This window comes from Glandiceps talaboti, chromosome 17 (genome assembly GCF_964340395.1).
Source record: "Glandiceps talaboti chromosome 17, keGlaTala1.1, whole genome shotgun sequence".
NCBI lineage: Eukaryota > Metazoa > Hemichordata > Enteropneusta > Spengelidae > Glandiceps > Glandiceps talaboti.
This window is the reverse complement of record NC_135565.1, coordinates 17331822-17346900: the sequence shown is the minus strand read 5'-3', so window position 1 is coordinate 17346900 and position 15079 is coordinate 17331822. Positions and strand designations below refer to the sequence as shown.

Below are 15079 nucleotides of genomic sequence, written 5' to 3'. Positions count from 1 at the left end.
ATTTCGTGACGATTGTAGAATTTAGAAAGTGGTTCTCAGGTAGTTGGTAAATATTACAAAAAAAAAAACAATCTGAAATTAGATATATTCGTTGGATATCAAAAATGTATACCAAGACATTTACTGCTGATGTTAATACGTGTAGAACGATTTTTGGAAATAGCATGAAACGTTTATTGTTACTTGGGTATTTGTTAAATATTGCAATTGTGTGAAGTGAGCATTCCAATATCGTATCTTGCAAACATTTGAAAGCCAAGTTTGGATTTGAATTAAATGTAGTTGTGATTATCAGTTTTCTGGCAGAGCTGGAGAAAAAGTTGATCTTAAAGAAAAGAATGTTCCTGTGTAATCTGTCTGGCTCCAATAATAGATAACGCTGATTTAAAACCTTGGGATTAAAATCCGAGCCTTTACTTGCATGGTGAAAAAGTGAAATTACTACATCTATCTAATATTTGCTTGTCAAGTAGGGTGCCAACAGTACTAAGTAAAGGCCTGGATGTGAAAATAGTTTAGGTATACAGATGTATTCTATCAAAGTAATATCTCGTGTGATTGATTCCTCGGAATGCCAAAATTGTTTTACGATTGATTGGGGCGATAAGAGAGATTGACAGCTTTGTGGTATAGAGCACCGCATATCGAATTCCTTCACATGTGTTAGTCATACAAACTGCTTGTTCGCTACGTTAACTCTCACAGTACGATACACTTTCCCGCTAAAATATTGCTACATTTTTGTGTTCAGTAAATTTATGTTTCGCCTTAACATTATTTACAACCAGAATTGTATCAACTAGCACAGGTGCTATTAATTATTAATAAGAATAACTGGAAACGTCATATCAAGCAAATGATTTGGAAATGTGTGAAGTTCCTGTGTATGGTTTCATCGTTGCGTCAAATTATAAGATCATTCATGGATTAATTTAGCCTACAGAATGTTTAGAGAAAACGTAATTTTTTTCATATTTTTACAAATTTATAAACGATTTGTGACCTAAAATACTTTTAACACTCACATTTCGAAGTATTGATTAAACTAAATATATATATGCCTGTATTAGATGAAGTTTCAGAGAATATTCCTGAGAGTTATTCTCATTTCACTCTAATTTGTTTCAGCTACGATAAAAGTTGATAAGTATAAGTATAGAGCTAAAAAGACGCACGTCACAGGAGTTGTTATTTTTGAGCCAACATGCATGACAACATGACGTTTCGTGATATAGTCGTTTTAGTAAAAGAACATATTTTCTACATATACCGTCCACCGCATAGAACTTAAAATGCAGGAAGAATCGTAATAGTCATTAAATAAATACACATGATGCACTTCGGTTGAATACACCCCAGACGAGAATAATTTGCTGACAGAACTCGTACGTGGTACAAAACACATTACATTATTAGTTTAAACTGTTCATGTATAAGCTGTACGCAAGACATGATACATCTTACTCGGGTGATTTATAAACCATGCAAAAGAGTGTTTTCGTATCAAGTTTATTTATCAGAATGTATTTAGAGTTATGGTGCAATATGTACGGAAGTGTGTACGCCCGTTATCATCGAGCATTCGTAACAAATACGTTAGCTGGCTATCACGTTTTCAGATACGCGATCACATCACGATGCTGTATATGCTTCCGTCAACCCTATGCCACCATTTCTTAGATAGGGTTACCTCTTTTTGTAAAAGGTTAATTGTCTTGCGTACAACAGGATCACTCTTATTGACTCGGGAATTCCTTTTGTAGAATGTGCATAGTGTCATCTGTTTCTACTCACTTGGGATGCAGTATAAAGAACATTCACAGTACCAATTGGCCAGAAGATTGGCCAGAAGATTTGGCTATGATATTGTACAGTCGTCATGATTTCATATTCCAATAATTATACATCGATCAGAATGAGATAAATCTATCTGTGTTGTCCGCTTCAATTAAGAACATGACATTATTCGAATTAAAGTAGATCTAACACCGATACTATTTATGTGTGGATTGCTCCTTCTCCAACAAATAGATCTAACAAACTTTGTATTTAACATACATTAACACTGTATCAGACACTTTTTCAAGTTAGTTTATCGTGTATCTTCAAGTTCGAGAGATTACTAACATTCATTATATAGTAGGAATGTACGTGAATGCAACCAAAAGAACAAAAACCCACCCCAAATATAAATGTATAACATGTGTATATACCTGACGTACTCTGGACGGTATTACTTTTGGTTCTAAACTCTGTTTAGCTTTTGGTTGAAACAATTGTGACGCCAAAATAAATTAAATCAGCTTGAAAAGGGAACTACTTTCACTGATAAAGTCCGAGTAACTACATGTGATAGAGGCGCGTTTATTTAATGTGAATCAATACATTGAGTTACAAAAGTGATGTGGATATAAATACACAATTATTAATATGTGTTTCTCAGCCAATATTCGTTTCTCTGCCAATGGAAGTGGATTCAAAATGTGAAAAATATAAAGTTATTCCACTAAAATGTGTGTGTGCTAAAATAAATACATTCACAGCATTATGGTATATAAAATGTTTAGTCTCAGTTTTCATAACATACATATAATGTAACATCGTCAGTTTTATTTATTTTTTTTTAAATTGTTTAATATTTGAGTTATCCATATTTAATTTGGAATAAAACCTCCTCCCCGAAGCAAAAGAAGTGCATCAAGATGTGACATAAGTTCTTGTTATCATCAAATTACTCACATAAGACTAATTTAAATTGAGCTTTCCAGGTCTCTTTGAGGGAATTGGATGAGATTTAATTTCAGAAAGTCCTATAGTTTTGTTATGACTGAGCTTCTGGGAAGTTACATACAATCCAAATACTTGTATTTCAATGTGAATGCAGAATCTAAACAGCTGAGACCACATGTTGTTTCTATGGTGCTATGATTTCCTGTCAAACCTGACTATAAGGTTTGGTTATATTAGGGATAACGGATATCCGTAATGACATGAATGGCTACGGGTCTTTGAAAAAAAAGTAACATTTAATTATGCCTGTCCAAGGGCTTACACGCGACTGTCAACGGGGCAACAGACCCTCAACACAGGCATAGGTGATATATTTATAAACTAAATGCTATTTTTGTTTGATGATATACATTTATGTTCATTTTTGTGATCACAACCAGATTAATGTTTTGTTTAAGTTTACCACACTGCGACAAAGTTAATCAAAACTCTCCGATTCCCCACCATCAATACATATTCTAATCAAATTTGACAAAGAAAAAGTACATATTTCGGACCACCACCACTACTATACTACGTACATACACAGCATATATTCTCACCAAATTTGTCGAAGACAGGATAACGTGTTAGGTCAAAACACGTTATGTAAATTTATGACGAACCTTCAGAGTATTGTGGACAATGCTATCAAATTAGTATTGATAATGAACAAGATGATGATAAAAACGACAGCTGTCTAACCAGAGAATTACATTTTGATACCAGAAAATACATGTTTCTTCTTCTTCTAGCCTTAATCTGTTTTAAACTAATAACTAATATAGTCAGTCTGTAAGAAGTTTTCTTAAAGACGCAATCATTACATGGAGAAATATTTCATAGCCTTAGACAAGAATGTAGTCATAATTAACCTGCTTAATTGGATGACATCGCTGTCGCAGTTAATTGGACATTTCATTTAAGTAATGTAAGTACACTAAAAATATACTGGTTCAGAGTTACTCTTCTGTGTACAAGACAAAGAACCTTGTGATGGAGCCTGAGGCGATCATGTCGCTTCGATAGACAACATTCTATCGCTCGCTGTATTTACTTATGTATGTTTGTTTTCTTACACAAAACTTGTTGCTTCCGCACCATTTACCCCAACAAGACCTGCATGTTAATATCCCTTACGCCTTGCATTACCCCTCTAACTTAATTCTATAAAGAACCGTTCCAGCTTGTTAATTACATATAATTTATTTATTTATCATTACTGTCTCAGCTTAATTGTGTGCAACACTTTCTTTTAATTTCATGTTTTGATCTTGATCGTGTCTGAAAGAAGTAACCCTATACATTATACAAAAAAGAGCAATAGATTGAAAGTCAATATTATTTGATACATTGACTCGGCTGAACAAATGTACTGACTAGAACCAAACCAAACAAATACACGGTGGTTATTGAACCAGAAAATTACTATGATTACTTAAATGTGTTTACACGAAGATGACAAATCGGTGGAAAAAGATACATTGAAAGTGTTGGGATATAGATTGCGCAAGCCGTATTTATTACGAAACATTTAAAGTGTTCACAGCGTTGGTAGTGAGTGAAAACGTTTCTGGAATTTAAGCACGTATTAAAAGTTAAGTGTGGTTCCCAATAAAATGTCGAGTCGAGTAGCAATCGAGGTAATCCAAAATTATTAAGGCTCCGTCCCAACAATAACTTTATACAAATGTATTTCAAAAAAGTCACAACCATTCATCTTGTCAAACCAATGTAGCCACATATTATTCTATATCTACCAGAAACCTGACCTACTGATCAAAGCGTCCACTTTCTTAGCACATCTTTTCAATAATTGTAGCCTTCATATGCCTGATAGGCAGGTTTTCGCTTGCGCCATAAAATTCACCCTAGGTCCAAATGTGGTCTAACACATATGTATCCTAGTCTAAGTTCGATACCTCTTGATAATATGTATATCAACAGAGGCCAAGACGGAAACACAAAAATGTAGTCGATTTCTGAACATTAGCCAGGCTTGCGTGAAATCAAATGGTTGTTACAGACTTTGTTATCTCTTGCGAGCAAAAAACTAGATGTAAGATTTGCATGAATTATACACCAATTACGTATACATAGTTAACACTGGAGTAGGCCGGGACTCGATTCTGCATATAAAGCTTCTCGGGGTAATGTCAGAATCGAGTCCTGGATTTATTACGTCTGCAAATGGGACTAACCCAACACATCAATGTGTAAAGAGTCCGTCATACCGGAAAGAACCAGAAAGAAAAGACAATTTTCTCCTCAAACAAAATATGTACATTCTGACAATGCTCTTTACATGTATGTTTTATCACTCGGTGAATTATTTTGTTTCATACACCTAATAATGCATCGTGTCCCCCACCAACCCTAGAATATTTTTACAAGATGGTCCAGTGGCCACTATCATTTCTGTAGATGTCAGTTAGAGGCGTGGGAGGGAGGAGTTTCGATATTGTGACTGATGTTGGAATATCATTTTTCATTTCAATAGCTTTCATTTGATTAGGAAGGCGTTAAGAAATTACAAGAGGGATTGACGTTCTTGTTACATGTAGGTTTGTTCAGAGAGACCACTGTAAAGACATTACCAAGAGAGTGGAGTCGAGTCTCCGATGTTAAGCTCTATTTTCCCAAGAGAATTCGCAGTGGTAACACCAGGACAATGCGATGAAACGTATTCTGTATTGATCATGATTCACAGCAACAATGACTTTCACATGACAAAATCTGATTTGTTATCATACCAATCTTCCCACATAACAAACAAATAACATGCTGATGTGAACTACTTAAAAATTATCATATACCATTAGGTATTTTGTGTGTATCATTTCAATGAGCTGACCATACCCACAGGCTAGAACGTTATCATACATGCCTATTGACACATTACACGTAAACTACACTAGCTGCATCTGGAACTTTTTTTGAAATTGTTTTGTTAGATTTAATGACTTATTTGTAATATTGTAGACCCTGAACAGTAATGAGTCACCATATTTGTGTTGCCAAACACATGGCAAGGTACAATTAGTAAAATAAAATCGATTTTGGGGTCCGCACCCAAAACCAGCACCCCACTGAATCACGATTTCAACTTGATACTGTACTATTTATATATAAAACAGACTTCTAACTGAATATATATTGTTGGTTGTCTGGTTGAAATAATAATAGTCCTGTTATTACTAGTGCAGATTTGAGGAATCATCAACGTTTTAAATATTGGAATACTTATAGTTACAAAAATATTTTGACTTTAAGACACAGCAGTGACTACAGTTATTTTGGGGTTTCAATATTAACTTTCACCCATATATAACTGTTCAGATGTATCTATAGAATTTCAAGACCAATATACCATTATTTTCCCACCTTACATCCGTTAACAACACACTCAATTATACCAAAAATAATGATGTTATTTAAAGAAAAGGAAGTGAACTATAGAGTAGCGATCTCGGGGGACTGTCTCGATAGGATATAGTTGCTCTCCTGTACACTATTGGGCTGGAAAAGGCGCTACGGAATACTGCAACTCCTGATTAAGTTACATTAGAATTTCTTTCATCGTGTAGAATGACTTTGCTTCTATGCCTGAGGACAGTCAAAACAAAACATCGACGCTCAGAGAACAGCTGTTTTCTGTTGAAAATTTGTGTTGTGGTGTTTGGACTAGGCCCCAAAACGCCGAAAGAATTCACAAACAGTTAAAAGTGTTTGTTGTTCGCTCTATTCAAAACATGAAAGTAATATGGAACAATCTACTGACGTAACTGTTGAATAGTGAATATCGGCATGCTACGCTGACAGTTCGGCACATATGCTCCGTGCACGGTATGTAGTGAAGGACAAAACACTGAAAACCAGCTGAGAACTCCACATCAATAGTTTCAATAGACAAGATGTTTATAACTCACTTAACAAGTCTCTTGAAAGTCAAGTAGACAATTTGGGATTACTGGCAATACGGGTATGGTTATATATAAACAAATATTGTGTTTTACTTTTGAAACTGATATTTACGAACTGGGCAAATTCTCACACTTTCTCATTTTTTTTTGTTAATAGTCGACAATAGCCATGGCCTAGTTATTTATTGTATCACCCCCCCCCCCCACACACACACACTTGTTCCATTTCACTTATCTTTCCGCAGTGAGTTATGTGTTAAGAGGATCTAGATTCATTTAAAGTTCTTCGAATCGGCACCTCTCTGGACTTTGGATGATATAACTCGCCAATTCATTTATGGTTCTTTCCATTCGATAGTAATTGATATAAGATTGATCTGATGGTCATTACAACATTCCAGATATGTTTACAAATGGACAAATCCTGTTCCCTTTTCACCATATTCACCTATAATATCACGTGATTTGAACAAAGATTCCAATTTTGAACGTTTTATTTAATGTTTCTGTCATTTCTAAAATTGTGTAGTTATCTCGTGATATAGTCGGTTAATAACTGTATATTTTGAAGTATTTTTGATATTCTTCTTTAATATGATGTTCCTGGGTATTTGTTTGTTTGTTGTATACATGGTTTGAAGTGTTATTCTGGTTTCAGATAACACTAGTGGTTTAACTTTTACTGTGGAACATTCCGACATAAAAATTGCTTTTATTTAAATATAGAACTTCCTAAACTTTTATATTAATATTTTTATTATTATTTATGTATTATTTATACTATTTTTATGTTAATGTCCGCGAAGACATCGAATGTATTCCATTTAGTGATGAGTTTGGTTTGTCATGTGTTCGCTTTAACACAGGGAGTTGCGTAGAGATGGGATGTGTAAGCTAGGGCTGTTGTATGTTCGATTCATTTGGTTTAAACGTGGCTTGATTGATAATGGCGGATGTGATGTATTTGGTAGGTATGTGATGTGTTCGGCTTTGTTTGGTTGGTTGGTTGGCAGGGATGTGATTTGTTGGGTTGGGTGATTGGGTAGGGTTGGAATGTGATGTGTTAAGTTGGTGGCCATATGGTGTTTTTTGTAGGACTCAGGTGTGTTTCTGTTGGTTGGGATATGGTGGTGGTTTGGAGGGAGACAATGGGGTGGCGGAATGGGCAGGGTTGTGATGGGTTTAACTGTGGCTTGATTATTGGGTAGATGTGTGATGTAATGTGATGTGATGTGATGTGATGTGATGAGATTTGACGTCATGTGTTAAATGTGGTGTGATGTGTTAAGAGTAATGTGTTGGGTAGAGGTGTCATTTGTTGTTGAGTTTAGTTGTGATATGACATGTCAAGTCATTTGTGACGTTTTAATAGCATAAATATCGATGTGACGTAATGACATAAAATGCGATTTTAGGATATTATGTTTTTGGTTATGATGCATTTTGCTCCAATACATGTCATTGACCTGGCTCATTTGCAATTAAATTCAATGGTTGCTGGGACACATGAGAAACAGTGTCCATACTAGGGAGTCTAACTCCTGTTGCCAAGCCTAACCCTAAATCCCTTGCATGAATGCAAAGGTGTATCTACTGGTCTACATTCTTACTGTACGCCCTTAGATAACACGAGAAAGCAACGAATACTTGTTTTCATTGTGGCCGTTGGGACAGATATCAAACTGATAGACAGATTGCCTGTCAAACTGTTCCTCACAAACAGCGGATTCAAGTTGTGAGCAGATTAAATGTAGGAACACTAACGATACACTAATAGATAATTGCCTTGACCTTTAAAGGCCATGTTCGAATTAGGATTAATATTTGGGGAGTGAAGCACAGTTGTCTGGCAGACCTATAAGAAAGATTGGTGCTGAACAAAATAACTATACCATGTAATCCTCATAACCTCGCTAATTCAAGAACCTGAGATTGGGTCTTTGGCCTTTAAGCATTCAAGACACACACATTCCTTCATATAGAGATATACACGTGTTTAAAAGAATGTCAAAAATTGTTGGTCTATGGTGTTTCTGGTGCTGATATGTTGTGCAGTCTGGTATATGTATGCTAGGTTACACTCTGACAAATCCCATCTTGTAGCTCTTACGTTGTGTTGATGTTTGTGTTTAGTTTTGTCAAGTCACGCTATACCACGTTTTAGTTGTCGTGTACTAAATCCCCCTTCTTTACATTATCATTTCTGACGCTGACGTCTGCCACATATTTCATTTCTATCGTGGACGTCGTCTGCCAAATGAGCTAAATAAAAGGTCATGCTCTTTCCTTTAGCTTCAGGTGAATGGCATGTTAGAGATTCCAACAACAGGCCGCGATACGGTCGTTAACATAAAGTAGATCTAAATTGGTAGGGGTCTGGGCAATGCACTACTTATTTACACACACCTAAACGTCCACCAGAAGTAACATATGCTAAATCCAAATGTTGAATTAATAAAATGAAACAACAGCGAAGTTTCATTTTATAAACGTAGTCTATGTGTACCGGTGCATTCTAATTTAAATAACTGTGTCATGCAAACGGACAGGTATGCACGAAATCCAGATTTTTCACGACTACAATAAAACATTATATTATAAGCAGTTTTGTTTCAATCCGTTATTTTAAATTCATTTGCGCGATTGCAATGCAATTTAAATTAAACATCCCTGTCTTCCGCAAAAAACTTAATGTTCCAAGCTACTGAAATATATTGTTCTTCTCACGGTAAGTTGTCTTTTCATGAAATGACGTAATGTTTTTACTAGAACCATTACGTCATTGAATAAAGTGTATTACGCATTGCTGATGACAGGTTACAATTGAAGCTAGACTTCGGCAGTTTTAAATTGTCGCTAATTTATCCAGGGTAGATCATAATTACGAAAGCTCTGAACTTTATCCTTCCAACTGTTAGGTAACTTGGTAACTGCTATGTTGCATGTATGAATGCCACTCGAAACATCTGGCAGCCAGATATGATCTTGAGAAAACTCGTCATCCATTAGGAATAATTCAGGATTATGTATATTTAAAAAAAAAGCGTTTTAGAAGTACGCCTTTCTGAATGTACACAGAGAATGGTGTTTTCAAAGGATTGGTATGCGCTGGGTATTATCATAAAATACATACGGTAGGGATAGGTGACATCTCCATGCTTAGGGGTTAACAAAGAAATTCCTTATCTGCTGCCCAATAAAAATATTTCATTCTAGTTTATCGAGACCTGTTGTCTTGAATGTCACCTTCTTGGATAAGTTTTCAATTTAATAGATATCTAATAATATGATTAGCTGCACGTCACTCAACCGACATAGTACTTCGCACGTTTTCTTTGACTCTAGTTACAGGGTTAATTGTAGCATAGGTTATCCGGAGCAGACGGCACCTTTCTTAGTCTCAACCTTTTACTCCCAAGCCTTTTCCGACACGTCTTAAACAAAACTTGATATTTCTTCGAAAACCTTCATATAAATGTAAACTTTATTTGGATTGAATGAAATAGTATTGAACCGATGTTGACATTTTGTGCAAAGAAGTGTTTAACTTCATGATTTTCGAAAGTTTCTTTACAAAATTCCCTTTACTTTAATATTATCCCAAAGTCCCCTTTTTACGTGGTGGTAAATATATTATATGATAGTATTACATAAGCTTGAAATGGCGATCATAAACCTGAGTTCTCACATTGCAAGTGTCTGACCGCTAACTTTGGTTACTGGACTATTATAACCGTGCCTTGTGTGGGTACACTCATCTGTTAAGTAGTTTTCGACTTACTTAAAGATAGAAAACACTAAACTAGTGGTCTATTGAACGCTTTAGATATGTTGTACTACCTCTATAGTTTGCCTCGGGGTCTACTTTACAAACCTTTTCTTAAGCTCGTCTAATACTTGCTATTTCAATTCCTTTGCCGTAGGGACAAACTTCATTACCATGTCTATTCCTTTGACAGGATATAAATAGTTACATGTATGTGTGTTACATCTGTCTGTCTGGCTGAATTACTGACTGGTGTACTGTTTAATAAATACATGTATTATGTCCTACATGTCTCTCAAGGGCCACTTATGTGTATCACTGTGTGTGCAGCACCTGTCTGCCTGTCAATCTGTCTGGTCAGCTTGTCAAGTGTCAAATAATTCATCAAGGGCATGCCTTTATTTCATATATGTTGATGACACCTTTGGTTAGTACACCGTTTTGAATTGACAAGTCATAGCATTTTGGGCATTTGGCAATCACACTTAGCATATATAATTTCTGATTATGTAAATGATGGAATATAGCATGTTCCAGTGAGTTTAGACAGCAGTGCATGCAGGGTTGAAAGCGTTAACCCTCACTAATCTAGTATCAAGATACATGTCGTTAGCTTAAATATCATTTCAACGAAATGTAGCTGGAGAGATACTTGTTTACTACGACTTTTTTTTTTTAATTTGCCAGGCAGGACGTGTTTGACTTGTGTCAAACTGCTTTGCATATAAATTTCTAATTATGTAAATGATGGAATATGATTCAGAAACGGACGAGCGAGAACGTCTCTCGGTGCTGATTGGTATTTATAAATCCTTCCTAAACTACGTGTTATATGTTTATACATAGTTAATTATGCAAATGACCCATTGAAACTAAAGACAATGCCAACAGACTTTATATATAGGACATGTGTGCTTACACATTTTGCGGAATTTGAAGTATGCATTGTTTAGATATATATATGAGTTATTTCTTGTCAGTCAACGAAGTCATCGTACTTGATTATTTTTCAAACCAAGACCCATTTTACTACTACTTCATTTTACATAGTTGCCTGCCAGTACTTTAAGTTTATATTCCATCATGGTCTGTCATCATGTTCTTCACGATCAATGGAAACCAGTTCTAGCAAATAGCGCTGTGAAACGAATGTTGTAAAACCATATCTACTACACGTAGTTGGAGAGGTATGATGTAATAGAGTCTGTAGTGGATATATCTAGTAGTTAACATTTAGGTTTAAGGAATGTGTGAACATGTTAAAATAGATGACACACTTTACAAAGAAAACAGTTTTGTTTATCTAGAGTGCTTCCACAGTCAGTGTTCAATGTACCCAGGAGTTGTGCTCTGAATTGATTAACTTGATCATGGTCTTTTCTTGGATATCCGAAAATCCGGATTCAAAGATGGAAACACTTTGGTTTGAACATTATCATTAGAAGATTGACATTTTCAAATACTATATTCAAATACTATATGATTTTTAGAGAGAGAGAGAGAGAGAGAGAGAGAGAGAGAGAGAGAGAGAGAGAGAGAGAGAGAGAGAGAGAGAGAGAGAGAGAGAGAGAGAGAGAGAGAGAGAGAGAGAGAGAGAGAGAGAGAGAGAGAGAGAGAGAGAGAGAGAGAGGGGGGGGCAAATTACAAGATGGATGGACATCCCTGTTTAATACAGTATACCCTGTCGAGGGAGAACACTTACGCTTAAGTCGATAGGGAAATGGTGTAAGACATTTTGTCCCTGGGAGAGGGACATGTGGTCAAATCAAATAAATACCACCTATTTAAGTTTCTGTGCGCGGTGCTGACCTGTCTTATACTGTGATAATTACTATTAAGACGTTTTTCTTTTCTTTTCTATTTAACAAATGGTATGTGAGACTAGAGGAATACGAAGCAATAGAGTCACCTCGTAAAGTAATTTGTTATAAAGAAATCGTGTTAAAGAAGTTGAGAGAAGTTGGTCTTTCAATTGTTAGGTGAAGTCGCTGTTCAATACGAAATGTCTATAAAGGGAGAAACCATTGTTACTGTTCAGAGTTGACAATGGAAGCGGTTCACTGAAAGCTAAGTAAAGGCCAAACATGTCATGAGAATGTTTAGTTTTCTCAGCGTAGATCAAGGGAAGTTGGGTGTTCTGACCGGACGTTTTGGTCCTGCTCGATAGGTGAATGCAGCCGCAATGTCTAGACGTGTCCCAAGCACGTGTTCCATTGTTTGGGAGCGACGGCCACCTGCTTCGTGTTTTTGAGTATTTCTTGGGACTCGTCTGGCACTGTATCGTTTCGAAATAAGGTATCTACTTAGTAGTAGCATGAGCGATTAAAAATACATTTGTGGCCGGCAGCCTCCTGTGGTCAGTTTGTGAAGCGTTTTGCGTTTACCGAAAACACACCTTGGACCACATCCAGTTTTACGTTTGTGGTGTTCTCAACATTTCATAAGCACCGCGCCGCTTCACGTCAGTCGCACAGTATACAATGATACAAAACGCCCATGACGTAAGCAAAGATTACCTTGTTCCCGTTTCTATGCCCTAGAAAGTATAAGACTTTGAAGTATTTCTTTAACTTAACTGTTAAGTTGTGAATTTGGAAAAAGTCCCACATTCTATACATTGCTTCAATATTTTTTTGTCCATTGCTTTGTTCGAAAGTTTGTTAGCCAATGTCTCGTGAGGAAACGGTTTTTGACCTTTTGACCTTGAGTACTGAGTTGAAGTCTGGGTTAATAAAGCCAGTTGTACGCAGTAGGCTATAACAGTGTTCCTAATTCACTATCTCAATATGTTTGAAACGAGAAACGTGTAGTGTATAATTATATTAACCTTTATATAAATGGATTGTAAAGTTTTCATAATTTCAAATTGTTTTGAGTATTTTGATTTGTTAAAAAAGTGTAAATGACAAATGTTTTTGAAAAATATATTGTTAGATGAAGTTATTTAGGCTAATCACAGATAACTAACACATCTGTGTGCTAATGTAGAACCAAACGGGCATAAGTAGAACGGTGTTGTAGAATCTAGTGTTTGCTCTCATCAATGCCTAATAGAAACAGAGGCCCAAAGAAACGTGTTTAGTAGAAGTGCACATGTGTTTTGGAAGGACTGTGGAATATGATCATAGTAACTAACTAACTACATACATACATACATACATACATACATACATACATACATACATACATACATACATACATGCACACACACACATACACACACACATACATACATACATACATACATACATACATACATACATACATACATACATACATACATACATACATACATATATATATATATACATACATACACACACCTATCTTAGCATACATCGGAATAATACACAGTCATAATTTCATCCCAAACAAATTAAATCCATCAGTACGCTATAGTATTCAATGAACACGTGAAACATACCACTCGTTCAAAAGTTAAAAGCACCGCAAGTTTGTTGCACGTGATTTACATGCTGAATCAATACAAAGGTGCTCAATAGGTACCAACCCAAATTCCGCTCAATTAAATGGTTTCAGGTCTATTTAGTTTAACTACCCATTGCCCTGAATTCTCTACTTAATGGGGTAATAGAAATTGTAAAACATTTACTTTTACGAGTTCTCAAAGTCGATTAAAGTACTCACAATATAAAGGGAACTATATATTTTTTGAGGTTATGAGATAAGTATACGTTTTAACGCACTGCTGATTACCATTTCTGGTTATTGTCTGCGTTACATCAATTCGGGTAATTTGTACACCCACTTCTTGTTAGCCTCGATCATCAAACATTCATGTATACACTTCGCTTTTCTTGTCTTCTAGATATTGACGAGTGCGAACTCGCCACCCATGATTGTCACGTACAGGCAGTCTGTCGGAACACACCAAAGTCGTTCCGTTGTTCCTGCCTCAATGGTTACCATGGCAACGGAAGGGTCTGCTCAGGTAGGACGTGAAATTTCAAGAATAGTCTCAATACCCCACCTATCACCTCGCGATGATACAATAGTAAACGTCAAATCGAGTATTTGCTTAACCAAACATTGGCCTGAGAAAGTAGGCTATGGTTTTTGTTACTATGGCAACAGAAGATTTTGATAGATCGGAAGGGAGAGGGGGCTTTTTTTCTAGAATATATTCATGTTTTCCCCATCAAAAAAAAATTGCAAGTAATACTAGAATTAATTAAAGTGTGGGACAGCTTTACGGTAACTTGTATATGAGATGAATAAACGTATTACTCTTAATCGAATACCTGATTGCAAGTCATGTACAAATCCTTCAATCACCACAAACATGAAAGGAACAAAACAAGGAATAGAGGAGGGATATCAGAAACACTTTTTTATAAACTTAGGTATTACTTGACTGTACAATAATAACATTTTTGATTTATGGGTACCCAGAATAGAATTAAGTTTGAATATACCATCATTTCTAAGGGGTCATTACTTTTATACGGGAAAATTGAACGTTTATGTAATTGTCTCAACCTGTCTGCTGCATTGTGATGGTTGGTGTAAGAGAACCCACAAGAGAGTCGGGGTGTTAAGCACCAATGTGGTGGACCCCCTGTGAGACCACGAACCTTGTCTGATTTCACGTCTTTGTCCC

The 15079-nt window shown here is 35.9% G+C and overlaps 1 protein-coding gene across 1 annotated transcript in view; it reads left to right on the top strand.

The window, feature by feature from the left end:
* LOC144448133 (signal peptide, CUB and EGF-like domain-containing protein 3) overlaps nt 1-15079 on the top strand; it is a 47782-nt gene that overhangs the window by 14080 nt on the left and 18623 nt on the right. The window contains exon 3 of the mRNA XM_078138286.1: nt 14288-14410. Within this exon, the coding sequence (XP_077994412.1) occupies nt 14288-14410 (123 nt within the window). The remainder of the gene's footprint in view (nt 1-14287; nt 14411-15079) is intronic.